Raw genomic sequence first — 21,876 nt, 5'->3', positions numbered from 1 at the left:
ACACACACACACACACACACACACACACACACACACACACACGCAGCCTTTACAGGCATATTAAGCGAATGGAGCGCGAAGAAAAAAGTGAGATGAGTTAGGAGATATAGAGGGGGTTTCAGAGACGAATGCTTTGGAGTGTTAATGCTACGGCCCCATACCTCCTCACCCGCACCCCTCTCCCCACCCCGCCCTCCTCCATATCCTCCCACAGGCAGCTATTTCAGAGGAATGTTTTGCTTTTTAAGTTTTAATATTTTTCCCTTTGTTCTTGTTTCAAGGACATGCACAGCCACCACTCATTTGCAGACGGGGGCGAGAGGGAGAGGGGGAGGCTTGGGGGGGGGGGGGAGGAGAAATAGAGAGAGAGGAGAAGAGAGAGAGAGGAGAAAGAGAGAGAGGAGAAGCGAGAGAGAGAGGGGGGAGCAGGAGAAGCGAGACAGTGAGAGAGAGAGAGAGAGAGAGGGAGGAGAAGAGAGACAGCGAGAGAGAGGGAGGGAGGAGAAGAGAGACAGCGAGAGAGAGGGAGGGAGGAGGAGAAGAGAGACTGCGAGAGAGAGAGGAAGAGAGCGAGAATTCTCGATATTTTCATTCTGAAGCATCTCAGCAAACCTTGAAGTCCTGGCTTCCAATCTAAGAAAACAAGGATAGGGTGGCAGGTTTTCCGGGGCAGACTTAGTGATGGATGAGGAGGTTGTTTTTGTTGCTGTCTCCCTGAGAAACGGTTATCTAAGTGAGTGAGGAGAACATGCCAAAAGGGAGTGAGATGTAACCCCAAAACGAAACAAAAAAAAAGACATCTGTTAACAACTACCTGGGCCTAACTCCTTGGCTGCGTATAGGCCGGCTATACGTGTCTTTGTCTGAGCGGCGCTGCAGGTTATTCTGCCCAATCACAAAAAAAAGGTTATATTACCTCTTTTTTGGGGGGGGGGATCTTTTCCCCCTTTTTCTCCCCAATTGTAGCTGGCCAATCACCCTGAGCCGTCCCCCTCTGCTGATCCAGGGAGGGCTGCAGACTACCACATGCCCCTCTGATACATGTGGTGTCGCCAGCCGCTTCTTTTTCACCTGACAGTGAGAAGATTCGCTTAGGGGGATGTAGCGCGTGGGAGGATCATGCTACCCCCCCTCCCCTGAACAGGCGCCTCGACCGACCAGAGGAGGCGCTAGTGCAGCGAACAGGACACATGCCCACATCCGCTTTCTCACCCGCAGACACGGCCAATTGGGTCCGTAGGGACGCCCGACCAAGCCGGAGATAACACGGGGATTCGATCCGGCGATTCCCTTATTGGTAGGCAATGGAATAGACCGCTGCGCTACCCGGATGCCCCCGCAATATTACCTCTTATCTCCTCAGCTACAGATCGTGATGGGAGAACAAATATGAAGGATAAGCTGTGACATTAATAATGCAGGCGTGGCATACCGTACCTTAGCAATGCAAAGGCAACATTTACATCATATTTCAGACCAAAGAGGGCGGCACCCCAGATCCTCTATCGCAGGTTTGCAACAGCGGCTAAAACATAAAGCTAAGCCACAAAACGCACACAGCCAGCGGAAAGGCAGGGATGAAATCAAAACAAAAGCCCCGGAGCCACATAGGCAGTTGTGGCGGCACTCGGTAAACAGAGGGGGCGAACCTGTTTGGCTCGGGTCACAGCTCTCCCTGCCCCAACGGATGCAATAAACACCCACTTTATTATGATTTGAATTTTCTCTCGCGTAATCTGAGGGAAGATAAATGATTATCATTAATTATTATCAATTTGCCTGTCAAGACGGCAATTATTTTGTTGCCACACAAATTGGATATTCATTTAACAGCAGCAGTGGAAGGCGGTGGCGTGAGTGACTCGTGACTTTACTGAAAAATTAAAAGCATTTTACTTTCTGTCTCCTCAGACCCGAAATATGGCACGATGAAAAATGTGTGTGTGTGTGTGTGAGAGAGATAGAGTGTACAAAAATGACAGTGTGTGTGCGTGTGTGTGTGCATGTGTGTGTATTTGTGAGATAAAGTGTACAAAAATGACTGTGTGTGTGTGCGTCAAGTCAATTTTATTTGTATAGCCCAATATCACAAATTACAAATGTGTGTGTGTGTATTTGTGAGATAGAGTGTACAAAAATGACAGCATATGTGTGTGTGTGTGAGAGAGATAAAGTGTACATAAATGACTGTGTGGGTGTGTGTGTGTGTGTGTGTGTGTGTGTGTGTGTGTGTGTGTGTGTGAGATAGTGTACATAAATGACTGTGTGTATGTGTGTGTGCGTGCGTGTGTGTGTGAGATAACGTGTACATAAATGACTATGTATATGTGTGTGTGTGTGCCCCTGTATCGAGGTGTGAGAGAAGTAAATATTGACAGCTATCAATTCCAAAATGAGCTAACAATTCCTGCTCACTGCGTCGATTCACAGCTTCTTATTAGCCAACTCGACCCCCAAATGAACAAAGGAAGTATTTGGTTAATCAGATTCAACGCTGGTCAGGTAACGTTGAATTGTGGATTCTGACACACAAGAGTGTCCATCAATAGCACTTCTGAATTGCAATTTCCAATTATGAGGAATTGGTGAGCAGGACACGGTCATTTTAATTACAAATCTCATGACACAGCGCACTGAACAAGAAACCTTTTGTGTGCCAGTAGTTGTGGAGCGGTCGGCAAACACATCAGTGCCGCAGGCTGAAGAACTTCTGGCAGAGCTTTCCGATTTTGCAGCCATGGTAGTGAAATAAAGTGTAGTATAGTGTGGAGATTAAGCCTAAGTGACATAAAGGTGTTCTCCCTCTCAATGGACCCGCACAGTAACATAGATACACACACACACACACACACACACAGAGGCCTCTGACCTCTCCGGAGAAGGCCTGTCCATTGAGCAGGTGTTCAGAGCCTTGGCCGTCCTCGCTGCCAAAGTGTAGCCGGATCTCCTCCAGACGATGGCTGTACGTCATTGGCCCCCCAGAGATGTTCACGAGATGTTCCTTGTCCAGTCGCAGGGAAACGTGGCGGCCTGTGTTGTACATTGTCCCTCCCACCTAAAGAAGAAGAAGAAGAAGAATATTAGTTGTGCACAAAGCGACATGCAAAGGCATTCACGTTCCTTCCGCCCAGTGAAAACCCTGCTTGTGTTCTGTTCGGCTCAAAATGGCCCGTTTACACTAACAGCTGTCGACCTTGAATGCTGTTGACATTCTTAATACTTGAGACGAAGATAAGCTATATTGGGTATTTCTAAATCAATCTGACAGTTATGTTGGTAGGAAACCCAAAGGTGGCCCTGGGTCAATGTGACTGACAAACAGTACATCCATTAAGACCAAGATCATTCAATGGTGCAACGACATATAATACTTGATTCGAGAATCCCCCCCACCCCACCCCTTTTCTCCCCAACTGTATCCGGCCAATCACCCTGCTCTCTGAGCCGTCCCGGTCGCTGCTGCTCCACCCTCTCTGCCAATCCGGGGAGGGCTGCAGACTACCACATGCTTCCTCCAATACACATGGAGTTGCCAGCCGCTTCTTTTCACCTGACAGTGAGGAGTGTTGCCAGGGGGACGTAGTGCATGGGAGGATCACGCTATCCCCCACCCCCCCAAACAGGCACCCCGACTGACCAGAGGAGGTGCTAGTGCAGCAACCAGGACACATACTCACATCCAGCTTCCCACCCGCAGACACAGCCAATTGTGTCTGTAGGGACGCCCGACCAAGCCGGAGGTAACACGGGGATTCGAACCGGCGATCCCCATATTGGTAGGCAATGAAATAGACTGCAAAGCTATCCAGATGCCCTCAATTTGAGAATTTTTGTGACGGGAGGATGCAACGCTCCTGTACTTCTCACAGCACTGGGAGCCGCGCACCTGTTGGGAGACTGATATCATTGGTGACTTACAGTGACACAGTAACAGGTCTTCCATTAATTACCGAGTGACAGGAACAATGTACACCCTGGAACAACACTCCAAAACCAAAGGCAACGTGCAGACAGGGCTGCAGCGGAGGGGAAGGTACGAGAGGAAGAAAGCTGAGGAGGAGTTTGCCTTCAAAGGCTCAAACTGTCAGAATCTGCACGCAATCAATACAATGTGAGGTTTTAGGAGCAACGCAACAATACCAGAGGAGTGAATAACGATCTTTATCAGTGACTGTGTTTATTTATTTATATTCGGGACTACTTTCAAAGTGAAGCACTGACATTCAAGGCACGGCTACACGCTTCCATATCTGGCTCTTTCTCTCTCTTCCTCTCTCTGTCGTTCTCTCTGCCCTCTCTGCTTTCTCGGCCCTCTCTCTCCCTCGTTCCTTTTTTTCCGCTCGCTTTCAGAATGATTTTCTCTCCTCTAAATTCCCAGAGAAAGAGGTCTGCCCACACACTGTAAATATTTTATAGATCCTCTGCAAAATCAATGAATTGAAAGAGAAAAGCGAGGGGGAGAGAGAGAAGCGGGGGGGGGTGGGGTGGAGGAGAAAGGGAGATAGAAAGGTGGGAGAGGGAAAGAGAGAGGGGGAGAGGGGGAGGGAGAGTAAGAGAGGAGGGGAGAGAGAGAGGGAGGGAGGAGAGAAAGAGGGAGGCAGGGAGAGAGAGAAGGAAGGGAGGGCGAGAGGGTTGGGAGAGGGAGGAGGGAATGAGAGAGAGGGAGGGAGGAGAGAAAGAGGGAGGCAGGGAGAGAGAGAGAAGGAAGGGAGGGCGAGAGGGGAGAGGGTTGGGAGAGGGAGGAGGGAATGAGAGAGAGAGAGGGAGGGAGGAGAGAAAGAGGGAGGCAGGGAGAGAGAGAAGGAAGGGAGGGCGAGAGGGTTGGGAGAGGGAGGAGGGAATGAGAGAGAGAGGGAGGGAGGAGAGAAAGAGGGAGGCAGGGAGAGAGAGAGAAGGAAGGGAGGGCGAGAGGGGAGAGGGTTGGGAGAGGGAGGAGGGAATGAGAGAGAGAGAGGGAGGGAGGAGAGAAAGAGGGAGGCAGGGAGAGAGAGAGAAGGAAGGGAGGGAGAGAGCGACAGCGAGAGGGGGAGGGAGGGGGTGAGAGAGAGTGGGGGGGGTGAGACAGATGCAAACAGAGATAAGTACAGGGGCAGGAGAAAAGAGATGTGTTGGCTCACATGCCAAATTGGAAAAAGGTAGAGGAGAGAAGGCAGGGTAGGTCCTTTCAATTTGTTCAGGTTTCCTGACGACACAGAACAAACCTTTTGTGTGTGTGTGTGTGTGTGTGTGTGTGTGGGGGAGGGGGGGGGGAGGGGGGGGTAGCTGCCAGACCTCTGTAAAGGCCATGAAAATCCCAGTCCCCCCTCAAGACCTTTACCGACGATCATTCATGAGGTGCAGGTTGTGATCAGGTAACCGTGAACACTCAGTAGTGCTCCGTTATTGTACCATTCCCCCCCGCGCACGATGAAGACTGCCGCGCAGCCGGCGGGTGACGAAGGACGCCCTGAGACGATACGGCAGAACAGGATGCGGCCGTGTAAAGGCACAGGATTAGAGCGCCTCAAAGATTATTACGAGGCCGGGAAAAGACAAGAGAGGGACTGCATACCGAGCGTCTCTCGCCTTATTGTGCCATCGTTTCTAGGGGTTCACGTGAGCGCAGGAATCAACACGGTGCATTTCTGTGCACAGGATGACAGTATTTTTGTTGTTGTTGTTTATTTTTCTCCCTAAAGCCAATAGCTGCTGTTCAGGCTGATTGCCCATTTCAGGGTACATGGCTGAAGGCCGGCTGAGATGCGAGGCTACTGAAGTGTGGTTGGGATGGCGGAGGTGAGGAAAGTAATCATGTTTGTCTTACGCCAAAGCCACGACAGCTAGCCAGCACTTAGGCAGCATGCACGGAAGAACCGGCGACAGGGTCTCCTTTTTAATTGGTGCTTTTATCTTCGGGAATCAATCAGCCCACCATGCCATAGTGGGATGGCAGCAACAAAACAAAAAACAGAAAACTGTTACTGCTAACAGTAAGACGCATCTTAATGCAGCCGCTATCCAAAACAAATGGGTTGTTACGGAGGAGATAATCTGGTCAAGTCCAAGAATTGCAAATATTTCAAATATACCACCGCTCATAATGTGCTATCATATAAAATAGAACATGGCTTCAATGACTGTGATGGCCTGGCGGCCTGTCCAGGGTGTCTCCCCACCTGCCGCCCAATGACTGCGGGGGTAGGCTCCAGCATCCCCGCGGCTCTAAGAGCGGTTTGGATAATGGATGGATGGATGGATGCAGTGAATAGAAAATAAAACATCAACACCGATTAACTCCTAGAAAGACAACAAGAAGCTGTGGGACATGTGAAGAAAGGTGGATGTGAGTGCATCCAACGAAGTTTGGCTAGGCAGCAGGTGCAAATGTCGACTTTTTTTGGGGGGAATTTTTCTCCCCAGTTGTACTTAGCCAATTACCCTATTTTCTAAGCCGCCCTGGTCGCTGCTCCATCCCCTCTGCCGATCCGGGGAAGGCTACAGACTATCACATGCCTCCATTGAGACATGTGGAGTCGCCAGCCGCTTCTTCTCACCTGACAGTGAGGAGTTTCACCAGGGGGACGTAGTGCGTGGGAGGATCACGCTATTCCCCCCAGTTCCCCCTCCCCCCCTGAACAGGCGCCCCCAACCGACCAGAGGAGGCACTAGTGCAGAGACCAGGACACACATCCACATCCAGCTTACAACCCGCAGACACGACCAATTGTGTCTGTTGGGGCGCTCGATCAAGCTGGAGGTAACACAGGGATTCGAACCGGCGATCCCCGTGTTGGTAGGCAACAGAATAGACCGCTACACTACCTGGACGCCCTACCCAAATGTCGACATTTTAGCAGTAAATACAGACACTCCCAGGCCCAGGACACTGCAGTACTACACCTTATGTACTTCCGCCACATAAATGTACAGATAAATCAGCGTGTTGGAAAGGATGCATACAAATCAGCGGCGTCGTAAAACTCTTAAATTTGACACTTCTGCCAGTACGCAAAGCAATAATTGCAAGCGAGTTCCTCTGTTCACAGGAGTAAATCCAGCTTGTCAGATCGTCAAAGAGCTTCCCATTGGCTGTATGTTGAGCCGACACAACCGAGTCCTCTCTAATAAACAAAAACTCCCTGAGCTGTCCAACTGATCGCAGATCTCAGCGTTCATTTGCTTTAATGGATTCAAAACTCACATGAGCGAATGCCTTGCTGCGCGTTCAGTTCTCCGGCTGGCAGTATCATACAAAACACCATCTCCGACAATGGCTTTTATCTCAATGGGGACCAAGGCCATTGTCAGAGAGTTGCTGTGGATGTTGGGCTGATTGGAAGCACGGCTGTGCACGCAGATACAAACATGTGTACACACACACACACACACACACACACGTGAAGACCGTGAAACGTGCATACATGAAGGAAGCGTGCGCACACATCCAAGTACACACACTCAAGCACGGACATGCCTAGCAGCATGCCAACAACACTGCTTCCACTCAACAAGTGCTGCCCATCAAGACACATCACAAACCAAGAAGACACTGCCAGCACCGCTTCACACCGACATCGTGCCTCTTCCAGGCCAAGGCAGCCATCAAAGATTGTTTTGACAGCCGACACAACATTTTACAATACACGCCATTAGCACATGGTCTTAATAGGTGGGACGTAGGCAACATGTTGCTCTGGGTCTCGTGTACTACTTCCCGGCAGTCGGTGCTGTGTAGGAAAGTGTTGTCAGTGGGGCGTCCGGGTAGCGTGGTGGTCTATTCCGTTGCCCACCAACACGGGGATCGCCGGATCGAATCCACGTGTTACCTCCGGCTTGGTCGGGCGTCCCTACAGACACAATTGGCCGTGTTTGCGGATGGGAAGCCAGATGTGGGTATGTGTCCTGGTTGCTGCAGTAGCACCTCCTCTGGTTGGTCGGGGCGCCTGTTGGGGGGGGGGGGGGTGCGTGATCCTCCCACGTGCTACGTCCCCCTGGCGAAACTCCTCACTGTCAGGTGAAAAGAAGCGGCTGGCAACTCCACATGTATCGGAGGAGGCATGTGGTAGTCTGCAGCCCTCCCCGGGTCGTCAGAGGGGGTGGAGCAGCGACTGAGACGGCTCGGAAGAGTGGGGTAATAGGCCGGACACAATTGGGGAGAAAAAAAAAGGGGGGGGGGGAATCCAAAAGAAAAAAAAAAAAGGAAAATGTTGTTGGAGTGTGAGCACGTGCACGTGTGAGTCGAGTGTGCTCTAAGTGCACGTGATCTCTGATCGCGAAGTGCCCTTGAGGCTGTACAGAACATTAGATGGGAGGCGGTGGAAAGGAAAGAGGGTAAGTCATCAATGCATCGTCGTCGTCTGTGAGAACGGGCGACAGCAAAATAAGTGAGAGGGAAAGAGGCACACAGAGAATGAGGGATACAGTGGGGGGTGGGGGGGGGAGGCGGGTGGATGAAAGCGACGGAGAACAAGCAGACCATGGTCATGCGCAAAAATACAAGAGGGGGGATCTTCAGTGAGGATATTTCAAAAGCACCGTCTTTGTTCATTCTTCCTCAGTTCAAATGACCAAGTCCTTCATGTGCTGGAGCGTATCCATTTCACGTACCATTTCAATTCCTCTTCAGCATGAATTATTTTGCTAAAGCGGTCTCAGTATGCTCTGAATTTGTTAAGGGGAAGTCTCTACGAATGAGGGGAACTGCTGTGCACTGGTCTTCCCTTGGCAGGTAGTGATGATCACAAGACAACAGCACATTAGGGCTTGCAGCTTCGGGGAAGCAAACAAGTCATAAAAGAGATCGCTGTCTGTCTTGAGGGTTCAGCAGTCGCGGCCTACGTTGTACGGTAATAGACAACAGCAGTAACAAACGCACCAATCACCGCCGTTCACTGAGCACACAGATCAATACAGCAAATTATCCTGACGTTACCAGAAGTCCTCTCCCTTTCCTGTTGATGTATAGCTTGTTGCTGCATGGGGCACCGCTGACATGATATGATAGCCGGTGCACGGTGAGTTTGTGGAAATGGTATTGACTTGAAGGGGGATAGCGCGCCTAGGCAGAAAAGTTTTCAGCGTCTGTGCACAAACCATCCGGCACCGAAAGCGGAGCAAACAGCGGAAATGGAGATAATCTACATGAATACATTAAGACTGACACTGTGAAATGCGTGCATGCTTTAGCAATCATTAGATGGCTTTTAATATGTTCTTCGCAGCCTCACGGCGGTAAGCACTGAATCATGGCAAAAGCATAATGTGTTTCGCCAAAATATAAGATAGCTGCTTTTTGTGTGTGGGCAGAGAATAAGAGGAGTTGAAGGTGGAGCGTAAGAAAGTGGGATAAAGAGAGAAGAAAAGGTAAAAGAGGGCTAATCACAGAGGAACTGAATACAGCGTGCAGCTGCGGGGTTTCTGAATGGGTGAAGTCTTAAAGATATCTATTTTCTTCTCATCATCTTGGGGGGGTGGGGTGGGGTGTTTAACGGCACACGATAAGAACCAAAACAGAGGCATTTGAAAATGGAACCAGTTAAGCTTTCAAGCATCGGTACGTCAACAGAGATCTTATCATGAATGCAGAGGATCAATAAATCCTTGATGAACACCCGACACCCGCGGAGCACTGCAGGACACTAATAGAATATGCAGTGATTAAAACTCCACCGACTTCATTTATCATCCAGAGTCAGATGGCTTGATGATTTCTTAAAATGTACTTATGCATTATTTGTAAAAAGATGTATAAACTGGCTAGGTTTTGTTGTGTCCCTAAAGAGAGTGTTGGCTACGTGATGAAACATGCAAATCCAAATAATAAGTTGCAAAACAACTTGACTTTAAAAGCGTATGAAGAAAGACCAGCGAGTCCACTAGACAGCCTCAATTTGGGTCGTTAATATTTTGACAGCACCTTGGATGAAAAAATTATTTTGTTGGCCCAACCTTATGGACCTGATCTGAATCTGGAAGATTTGCTGCGGCGTTACTGTATATACATACACATGAAGCTATTATACTGATTAATGATTGGTTATCTTATCCATCTGGAGCATGGAGTAAGGTTACACAAGACTAACAGGCGTCTTTACCATGATTGGAGACACTGTCCGTTATACCGGTGTTGACATATTTGACTGGGTAGGATGAACACTGGTGCAGTGGTAACACCTTCCGACTCAAACAGAAGAAAGGACTGAAACCTGACGACGATGTGGTGACACTTCTGTTGGACAGATAATCTTCCAATTCTACCATCAATATTACATGACAAAAGTGTTCCCAATTGCCTGTGTTAACTTTGGTCTATTTCCTCCCCCCTTTTTTTCTCCCCGAGTTGTACCCAGCCAATTCTGAGCCGTCCCGGTCACTGCTCCACCCCCTCTGCTGATCCGGGGAGGGCTGCAGACTACCACATGCCTTCTCCCATACATGCGGAGTCGCCAGCCGCTTTGTTTCACCTGACAGTGAGGAGTTTCACCAGGGGGATGAAGCGCATGGGAGGCTCACGCTATTCCCCCCAGTTCCCCCCCGAACAGGCGATCTGACCAACCAGAGGAGGCGCTAGTACAGCAACCAGGATACACACCGACATCCGGCTTCCCACTTGCAGACACGGCCAATTGTGTTTGAAGGGACTCCCGACCAAGCCGGAGGTAACACAGGGATTCGAACTGAAGATCTCTGTGTTGGCAGGCAACGGAATAAACCGCTACACGACCTGGACACCCAGCTTTGGTCCATTTTTACAAGGCTGGTAACTGTTTACTGCTGAGCTGACAGCACACAGGCCACAATGGCCGCCGGACCTTGTTTGTAGTTCTCACTGTCGGAGGAAGGAACAGATTGGCAAAATCACAGATTTCCGCTTTAATGGTCAGTTGCGAAACTAAAACCCATCAACAGTGTGAGTCAGTGCCAAAGGGCAAAAAGCACTCATGAAAAACCCAGAAAACATGGTTCTGCCTTAGAGTAGTTGTCTAAATTCCCGTTTGTTGTAAAAGGAAAGCCAACAAGCACCGCTCCCTAAAGTCTTTGGTGTCTTTATTGAGAGGGATAAAAACAAAAACACAACATATGGGAATATCCTGCCCCTTTTTAATCCCATTAGCCACGAGTGATGAAGAGAACATCCATGATTTTGGAGGGGATCCTTTTTGCTCGCTAATTGCTAAAACACTGAACTTTAAAAGCCAGAAGCATGTTGTTTCATCCTCAGTTTGAAGTGTCGCTTTCGTTTCGGGCTGTGCGTTCGCGCACGGCCTTTTGATGTGACACCAGATTGCATTTCACATACAGCCACTGAGACGGCGGCATTTTAAGATAACACGTCTTGACACAGAAACAAGTGAAATGACAAGCGCACAGGCCCTGACGAAAGAGGGCTATTTATGCAACATGCCAGTGCAAGTACACTATAGACACTTTTGTTAGGGCATCATCATCAGTGCGACTAGTTTAACTCTTGTCTCCGCAGAGAGAGGGAGAGAGAGAGAGAACTCATGCTGCGAAGGAAAGAGCTTCGTCTGTTGTCACTTTCCCAGCAGATCTGCTTCTCTCTCTCTCTCTCTCTCTCGTCTTAACTTTCCTCTGCTCTCTGTCTCGTCGTGTCTTCTAGCAGCAATCCCACCTCCCCACCCACCTCTTTCTTTGCCGTTTGATCACCCTCCACACACACGCCCCACCCTCTCTAACTCCCGTGCGTCGCGTCGCAGTCACTTCCTCTCGCCTCACTTAATTGCTCGATGATTGGTGGCCACCAAGTCACCTCTGTCTCACGAGGGCCCCCGCCGGTTCCCACACGCCTGCCGCTGCCAGCTTGCCTGCTCTCTTTTGTCATTCCTGCCGTCGCTCCACCCTCGTGGCGCGGCGGCGGCGCCTCGGCAGATTAGCTATCTGTGACAGCTCTTGAAAGTCAAGTCACACCTGATAGGGCAGACGGATGGAAGAGAAAAAATAACTTGGCATAGTGTCATAACCTCACTCTCTCAAGAGTCCATTGCAGTCAAAAGATTGTACTTCAGTTCTGGTACTAATTTAGAGAGGCAATTAGATCACTAGACTGGAGCCAGTTATTTAAAACAGATGAACACTGACATGTGTCTCTAGCACTGTAGATACAGTTTATAGATACTATATGTGTATCTGTGTACATATAATTGAATCTTCACCCTGTGTGTATCTCTCTCTCTCTCTCTCTCTCTCTCTCTCTCTCTCTCTCTCTCTCTCTCTCTCTCTCTCTCTATATATATATATACATATATATAACATAGGGAGTGAGTAAAAAATGTATCTTTCGCTTGACTCCAACTTTTCTGACGATGTGTTGGTTACCTCAGGGCAAAAAACACAAAGGCAGCCGATGGCTTTGATGGAGAGCAGGTAAAACAATAAATATTTAATGCTATTGATGGGTTGCTGGACTCTGAATGACTCTGAATGAGAGTCATATATAGGGCCCATACCAACTAATGCAAAAAATAAATGAATAAAAGCAACGCATCCGGAGAGAGTATACAGAAATTACAATAACAGTTGATATATCACTCGAAAACTCAATATTGATTCAATAATGTGATTCGGAAAATCAATATCCTGCCCGCTGAGTCTGCTTATACGAAACCTTTTAAATTCGACCAGAGTGTCGGGGAAAAGAGATTAAACACGTTTTACCGAACAATTTACGACTAATGGAAGTGTAATGTCATTCGCATACTGTGAACCGTGGGAATACATAAGTGAGTCTTGCTCACAGTCTATTCGTTGGAGGCTGTCAGGATGGATTCAACATAATCCCTGCAGACTGCGGCAGGATCCACTCACAGAGGAATTCAAGAGCACCACAGCATCACCCAAACGACACAGAGTTGAAAAAGTATAAATACTGTGTGTAAAAGTACATGTTAAGTGTGGTTAATATTTAATAGAATGCATATGTTTTTGGTTCCCGCCTCTTTATATACACAGTAAAAACTGTTGCAGCATCCATGTACAACTTCTATAGAAGTCAGCGCAGGAACATCACACTGTGGTTACCGAAACCAACTGGCTTGCCTTCCTCACTCTGACCGCCTTCCCAACAAACCGCTTACGCTACTTCTCTTCTCAACAAAGTCTGTACCGAAGAGACGAGAGAAGAGATAGGAGCGAAAAGAAGGATGAGCCGTTATTAGCGAAGTGGTGCTACTACTGCCACCCTCCGCGGCCCCCTGGCTGAGTGACAGTGTGCAGGTGTGAAGTGGCATCCGATGAGCCCCTGATTAAGATGGCAACCATGCCAGCGAGATGACAGTGCCACGGGGGCACAGTAGGAAGTGCCACTCTGGAAACCCTCCCAAAACGCCATCTGTTTACTGCTGAGCCATGTCACCAAGGGTAGACGGGAAGAAGAGGCACTGAGGCTTGGGCAGAAAATGGAAACGCTCACATAAACACCACACACACACACACACACACACGGCCGATGGTCTGGCTTTTCCACCCCAGGTAACAAATGAACACTTGGGAGTGAGGGAGGAGACAATGAGGTCAGGATTAAATTAAATTAGTGTTAGTATGCTTTGGCCACTCGTAGCTCACTGCTGGAGCCCTGGACGCCGTTCTCACCATAGCGGCATTTTTATCATAACGGTGTTCTCATCATAGCGGTGTTCTCATCATAGCAGTGTTCTCATCATAGCAGTGTTCTCATCATAGAGGCATTCTTATCAGAGTGGTGTTCTCATCATAGCGGTGTTCTCATCACAGTGCCGTTCTCATCATAGCGGTGTTCTCATCACAGTGCCGTTCTCATCATAGCAGTGTTCTCATCATAGCGGTGTTCTCATCATAGCGGCATTCTTATCATAGCGGCGGTCTCATCATAGTGGCGGTCTCATTATAGCAGCGGTCTCATCACAGCGGCGGTCTCATCAGCATTCTGACAGAGCGCAGGATTGCAAAACTGCTGCTGTCGGCCTACTTATCGTCGTGAGGTGGTTAAACGCATCGCCATATGTGTGTGTCTGTCTGCATGTGAGATGCCGGCTACTGATACAGTGGTAGTGCATCTTATCCCCCTGCAGCCATCTACATTCACACCACGGCTCCACCTGCTCCAACGACAGACAACTAGGAAAGTGCATGGGGGCTATTTTTCAAGTCAGATGCCCTGCATTTGTGTTCAATGTACCGTCCCCCCCCCCCGCCCCCCCGGGTCTGTGTGCACGGTTCCCAAACTAACAGAACAAAGAACAAAACCTGAGAGCAACCATAGTCATGAACTGTCTCAATGCTTTTATTTGAAAAACAAGCTAAGCAAACCAAACTCATTTGGTGGAAAGATGAAGAACATTTAAAAACAGATTACTCCTCGGCCACGAACAGCGTTGTTGTTTAGCCTGAAGGTAATAGAGCACCAGCAGGACTGCTTGGTCAACAATTAATAACAAAACTTAATTATCTTAACTTCTTTTTTTTTGCGGTGATTTTGTAAGAAGAGCTCGTGCAAAAAAAACCAACCAAACAAAAAAAACCCCAAAAAGACTGGAACAGAGATTTATGAGGTGGGGGTGAGGGAAGAAAGATGAAGACAGAAAATATACTGATTAGCCAAAACATTCTGACCACCTGCCTAATATGCTGTTGGCCCGCCGTCTGCCGCCAACAAGTGCCGACCTGCCAAGGCATGGACTCAATAAGACCCCTGAAGGTGTCCTGTGGTATCTGGCACCACAACATCAGCAGCAGATCCTTCAAGTCCTGTAAGTTGCACGGTGGTGCCGCTGTGGATCAGACTTGTCATCCAGCAAATCCCACAGGTGCTCAATCACATTGAGATCTGGAGAATTTGGAGGCCAGGGCAACACCTTGAACACTTCATCATGTTCCTCAAATTTCCCAAACAATGTGTGCAGTGTGGCAGGGCACATTATCCTGCTGAAAGAGGCCACTGCTATCAGAGAATACCATTGACCATGACCAACACCATGAAGGGATGTACTTGGTCTGCAACAATGTTTAGTTAGGTGGTAAATTTCAAACTGATGTCCACATGAATGGCTGGACCCTGGGTTTCCCAGCAGAACATTACCCAGAGCATCACACTCCCTCCACCGGCTTGTTGTCTTCCCACAGTGCATCCTGGTGCCATCACTTGCCCAGGTAAACAGCGCACACGTACATGGCCATCCACAAGATCTGAAAGAAAACGGGATACATTGGACCAGGTGACCTTCATCCGCTGCTCCAAGGTCCAGCTCTGACACTCGTGTACCCATTGTAGGCACTTTTGGTGGTGGACAGGGGTCATTCTTGGGCACTCTGACTGGTCTGCGGCTATGCAGCCCCATACACAGCAGGGTGCAATGCACTGTGTATTGTGACACATTCCTCCCGTAACCATCATTAAAAATGTTCTGTGACTTGTGCCAAAGTAGACCTTCTGTTGGTTCGGGGCAGACGGAATAGCCCTTGTTGCCCTCGTGCATCAGTGAGCCTTGGGCACCCAACACTGTCGGCAGTTTCGGGTTTGTCCCTCCTCGGACCACTGTCGATAGGTACTCACCACTGCTGACTGGAGGCACCCCACAAGCCTTGCCATTTCCGAGATTCTCGGACCCAGTCGTCTGGCCATAACAATTTGGCCCTTGTCAAAGTTGCTCATGTCTCTACTCCTGCCCATTTCTCCTGCATGCAACACAGTGACTATGAGAACTGACTGTTCGCTCACCATCTAATCTACCCAGACCTTGACATGTGCCCTTCTTCGGAGATGATCAATGTTATTTGGTTCACCTGTGAGTGGTCATAATGTTTTGGTTCGTCAGTGCAGTTGGTAGAAGTGAGGAAGGAAGGCTTGCAGACAGAGAATCTGCAATGTGCCTTAAAATAGGGGCAGCCACCCACACAAACATTTTGCTCCTGGGTATTTGGCTATGATTTATATATTTTGTTTGTGGTAAGCACTCATGCATCGGGCATTGTAAAACGGGGAGAGCCCAATGCCATCCATCCCCCCAGGTCCTCCGCATGAGGCTAAGACAACAGTAACTTGGAGGATTTTTTTTTATTTCATGCAATCATCTCTCCCTCTCACTGCCTCTCACTCCCTCGCTTTCTTTCCGGGAGTTTGAACCATGAACAACCACAGAGTTAGTTTGCTGGTGGCTGAGATGTGTATCAAAGCTAAAAAGCACAGAGAAAACCTTGTGATCTAAGTTGTGTAAAGCCTCTGGACAGTCTCGGCTTCTGGGACTGCACCGCCATAGAATAAAGAATCTGAACACTTAGATTATTTGTTAGGTGTGACATGTTTAAACCATGGCTGCTGCTCACGACAGCAAGGGAAAAAAACACAAAAAAACGGAGGAAGGCCTGCAAGATTAGAACCAACAACAAAGAGAAAGAAGAAAAAGGAGGAAGAGTGTGAAATGAAAGCAGACAAGAAAGGAAAAAAAAGATGCGGTTCAGGGATACTCCGCGGATGCGCGGCACATAAAACAATCCAATCAAAGACTTGCAGTTAAATAGTCAAAACAAAGGGATGGAGAAAGCATGAAGAAAGGTGCAGAGAGAGAGAGAGAGAGAGAGAGAGAGAGAGAGAGAGAGAGAGAGACTTACATTTCAAAGTGCTTTTACTCAGTTCTGTCTCGAACGAAGCTGTGAAACTAGCGAGCTAATGCATTGGTTGCAAACAAACAAGTCATTACCACTAAAAACAAACAAAAGCAGCAAAGGTCCAAAATCTCCATTACCACTGTGTTATTTTGTTGTTTGCATAGGAAGGGAAACCATTTCACTTCTTGAGGACCTATTTGCTGTTCTCAAAATAGATACTTTCATTTCACTCCCCCCCCCCCCCCACTACGTCTCTCATCGAAGGTTCTGGGTGTACAACAGAACTGGAGCATGCTGTACACAAACGTGCGACAGATAAATAACGCAAAAGCAAAGACGCATCAGCCCTATGCAAACTAAGAGAAATCAATTGCATGCAAATTTGCACATGGCACACACAGGCGAACTGTGATTAAGATGCAGTCATACGCACAAACACACAAACACACACGCACACACACACGGGAGAACTTTTTTTTGTTTCTCCCCCTTTGTACTTGGCCAACTACCCCACTCTTCCGAGCCGTCCCAGTCGCTGCTCCACCCCCTTTGCTGATCTGGGGAGGGCTGCAGACTACCACATGCCTCCTCCGATACATGTGGAGTCGCCAGCCGCTTCTTTTCACCTGACAGTGAAAAGTTTCACCAGGGGGACTAGCACGTGGGAGGATCACACTACTCCCCCCAGTTGCCCCCCTGAACAGGCTCCCTGACCGACCAGAGGAGGCACTAGTGCAGTGACCAGGACACATCCCCACATCCGGCTTCCCACCCACAAACATGGTCACTTGTGTTTGTAGGGACGCCCGACCAAGCCGGAGGTAATACGGGGATTTGAACCGGAGATCCCCGTGTTGGTAGACAACAGACTAGACCGCCACGCCACCCGGACGCCCCACGGAGAGCTTTCTGAACAGCTGACATTTGCTTTGGGAAATGCAAACTGAACCAAGTTTAGTTCGTTGACGATCAAATGACTCTGACAGAGTGGACCTGTTCGGTCACTCCATTGTGCTACCAGAACCTCCAAGCTCGTCGCTGATTAGCGATTCCTTTTCAACTGGGCCTCTGGTGGTACGGTACACCCAGCTACCCAGTCATTCGTGTCGCTGCCAAGAACAATGTGAGTAATGTGGTGCCAGAAATCTGGGCAACACAAAAAGTGAAGGAGCCTGCTGAAGGTATAGGAATAACCACACAGATTATTCCCGGGATTTTCTGGATAGACTTCAGACAAAGATGTGTAGGTGTACACCTTACAAATGACTTCATGGTCTGATGTCACAATAATCAACCGACTGCAGTCCTATTCAAAATACGCCACAAGCTTGTCATTTCATGCCCCATGACAAATGAGATACGCATACTTAAAAGTTGTGAAGCCCTTTTGTTATTGTACTGTGATGCGTATGTGATGAAGTCTGCTTTACCATAATGACTTCTCTCACGACACAGTGCAATATTAATAGAGAGCTTAATTAAAAGTGTAGCTCCTCAGATGTGTAATTCATTGTGTCATGATGCATCAGAAACACAGTTCATAAGTACAGCAGGATGTTGGTCAACAAACACATCGCACACTGCACGTGTTTCATGTTAAAGTCAGAATGAAAGTGAAGGTATAGCTTTCCCACGCTTTCATCCAAGGAAATGTGTTTGGTCGCAGCAGGCATGCAGACAGGAAAAACAACACACACATCACACCATTTCACTCACCACTAACACATGCAGCCACCGGTGGGCATACACACATACATAGCACAGGCGTGTGTGCACTCACACACACATAGTATGGCTGCGTGTGCACGCACATACACACAGTACAGGCATGTGTGCGCATGCATGCATGCACGCATGCCTGCGCACCCACACACAAATAGTACAGGCGTGTGTATGCATGTATGCACACACGCACACACACACACATGCACACACATTATACAGGTGTGTGTATGCATGCGTGCATGCACACACATGGACACTAACATAGTACAGGCATGTGTGTATGCATGCATGTATGCATACACACACAACCACACATATTGTCATCCTTACATCTGTCCAACAGACTTAAACACATGAAAACACAACTAAAAGCAAACGCTGATGAGTTAAAAGGCTAGCATGTGTGATTTTGTACTGATGAAGTTCTTGAAGCTTTATTCATATCTGTGAGAGTACTGCTAAGCGACTCGGGTATTAGCATGCTGGTCATATTGTGTCTCTGGGACCCCTGGGCCAATGGCCACTGATCTACCTATGTGACATAGTGAAATAGACCAGGTCAATATCTGCTAAAGACACCGCTAATGCTGGATCAATGCCCGGTGGTATCCCTAGCATCCCTGAGAGCAGCACTAATCGATGTGGCGATCGAGCCGAGCTGACCAGCGTTGCTGATGTCAAGCAATGAGGATGGTCGGGTGTAGGTTGTATGAGGTAATCACTTTTGGCCTATCCGGTAATGCGGAAGGGATGGCGGTCATTAGCCGTGTCTGCTCAATAGCTGATGGATGTGACAGACGCATGCCAGCATTGATGATCCATGGTGAATTAGCACAGCCGCACTGACAGAGGAACCTCTTCCCACTTTTCACTTTCACTAACGATCAGCTGGGTGATTCCACCGTGGTTAGTAAAGAGCTATGTTGTCCAAACAGATAAGATAAGTTTTGACAGCACATTTCTCATCCTGGTGAAGCCACTGCTCTGCAGAACTTGCTTCCACACAGGGGCAAAATCATTTAAGCAGGACACTTGTGACAACGTGATGAGGAGACTGTTAGAGAGCTGATTTGCTTCAGCAGGGCTTCGGCACAGGGTGTGGAGATATAACCCCCGCTAACCCCTCGAGTCCCTTACGGTGAAAACTCCCCTTCCAATATTGGCGTTTTGCATCCTTTTTAAGCGCATCTATATTCCACCCCTTCTGTTTTTTCCATTTATTTCCAAATGACTCATTGGAAAGTAACGTCGATATCTTCTTTTGGGAGCGTGCACGGAGGGAGCACTGGAGCAAAAACCTAAAAACCTTCGCGAGTAACACAAAAATCAATCCCTGTAAAAGGGGGAACACAAAAACCAGATACAGAAAAAACACGTGCATTTGTGTGCATAAGGACGCTCTCTCTCTCTCTCACACACACACACACTCTTGTACAAGTGTCTGCACATCATCCCTGTTAGTCTCCGGTTTATGTGGATGCTAAACCGGCAGAGAAGTACTCGCCACACCAAGACAAAGTTAAATCATTACCACACACACTCAGCCAGAACACAGCACAGCAACACACGCACGCACGCACGCACACACACACACACACACACACACACACACACACACACACACACACACACACACACACACACACGGAGTGGCGACATATAAGCTCTGAATGCACCCTACTTTTTGTGTCACAATTTTTCTTGTGAGATGGAAAGAGCAGAGGAGATGGAGGGAGGGAGGGAGGGAGGGGTGCAGCACATGGAGACAGTGTCACACACAGATGCCTATGGGAAATATGGTTCTGCTTCTGCAGTTTTTGATCATTGCTCTCTCTCTCTCTCTCTCCCCCACATTCTTGCATATGCATGCACGTCCGTGCACACACACACACACACACACACACACACACACACACACACACACACACACACAAACATGCATGCTCCACAGTACACTTAAATTACAAGGGGACAGTGGAGTATGGGGGTTCAAAAGTACAACTCATAAACACCCATGTCCATTTGTACGCTTACAACAACACATTCACACACTCACATGCACACACAAACACACGGCTCTTCAGCTGTGATGTACAATTCATGACGGACCCTTTGGCACCTCTCCGCCAGTGCCATCAAAATTTTAAATATTTAGAGGTTTTCTTTCACAGGACTCTTGAGTTTTGCTTGGACTCCGTCCGTGTCCAAATGTACTCGACGGCTCCTTACCTCAGTAACCGTGCTGGCTACATAGTCCAAGCACAGCGTGCATTTCAACGCACTTTCACAACCTTGTCAACTACATTATCACCTAAATCTCTGCGGCTTCATAGCTCTCTGCTGCAGCTTGCACTACCAAAGCATGAATGTGTAAGCGTGTGTGTGTGTGTGTGTGTGTGTTGTGTGCGTCGCCAAGGAACTCATCGTTGCACGGGTTGGCCTCGGTGCCAAGCACCAGCCAGCTGTCACTTTCAGCCCTCTCTCGCTTGCTCTCTCGCTCTCTCTCTCTCTCTCTCTCTCTCTCTCTCTCTCTCTCTCTCTCTCTCTCTCTCTCTCTCTCTCTCTCTCTCTCTCTCTCTCTCTCTCTCTCTCTCTCCCTCTTTCTCTCTCACACACACACACGGTAACCACAGATGTGTACAGTCTGTGACGATTGAGTCTCCAGGGCAGCCCAGATGACATGCATGGACGGAGCAGCCGTGGTACTCCGCGAGTCGGAGCCAACAACGTTAAAACTTTAAGGGGGAGTTGTTTTTTCCCAAATAGCAACACAGAGAGAGGTCTGGAGCTGAACTGAAGCGTTTGTCTTTAGAGAAAAATAAGGACACCGAGACACCAGAGACGACCACTGACAGCACTGGGTTCCAGGCCATATGTGTTGCGCAAAAACAGAGGCTTCGTGTGGCCAAACATGCCCCGAACAGGAAGCAGCGTTTTCTTTTGTTTTTTTTTAAACAGCGACTCCGCCGCGGCTCTGATCCAGTGTTACGGCATTCAGAGAAAAATCTTCCCAAACGTATAAATGTCATTACGACATGTTCCATTCTCTCTCTGACAAAGGAAAACCATGCCGTCCCACACAGACGGATCCAAAAACCCGAAGAGGTAATCACAAAGGATTACCTTTAGGTTCACTTGTTCTTACTGGAAGAGAGAGAGAGGGGGGGGGGGAGAGGGAGAGAGAGAGAGAGAGAGAGAGAGAGAGAGGAGAGAGAGAGAGAGAGAGAGAGAGAGAGAGAGAAAAAAAGGCTGTTTCCACTCTTGTTCCCCCCACTGAAAATCCCTCGACTCTGTGGGGTCGGTCTCCATTGTGGCTGATCATGGATTAGTCTCTTCGCACGGATTATAGAGTGGGCAGTAAAGATGATTAAAGACTCCTCCAATATTCAGCCTTGGGGTGGGGGGGGGGGTAGCAAGAGACAGACGAAGACAGGAAGAGAGACTGAGAGAGTGAGAACACTCAGGGAAACAGGAATGAAAGCTGGGAGACATTTCAGCGTCAACCGTTCTCCTTTCTCCTGCTCGTCTGCAGGAGTCAGCCAGATGAAATCAGATGCAGGTTTTCCTGAAAGT

The 21,876-nt window shown here is 48.5% G+C and overlaps 1 protein-coding gene across 1 annotated transcript in view; it reads right to left on the bottom strand.

Moving 5' to 3' along the window:
* Positions 1–21,876, bottom strand: part of LOC130127116 (carbonic anhydrase-related protein 10-like) — a 203,030-nt gene that overhangs the window by 17,335 nt on the left and 163,819 nt on the right. Inside the window, exon 3 of the mRNA XM_056296689.1 lies at positions 2,870–3,055. Coding sequence (XP_056152664.1) covers positions 2,870–3,055 — 186 coding nt within the window. The remainder of the gene's footprint in view (positions 1–2,869; positions 3,056–21,876) is intronic.

This window comes from Lampris incognitus, chromosome 17 (genome assembly GCF_029633865.1).
Source record: "Lampris incognitus isolate fLamInc1 chromosome 17, fLamInc1.hap2, whole genome shotgun sequence".
NCBI lineage: Eukaryota > Metazoa > Chordata > Actinopteri > Lampriformes > Lampridae > Lampris > Lampris incognitus.
The sequence above is the reverse complement of the archived record's forward strand: the minus strand, read 5'-3'. Positions and strand labels throughout refer to the sequence as shown.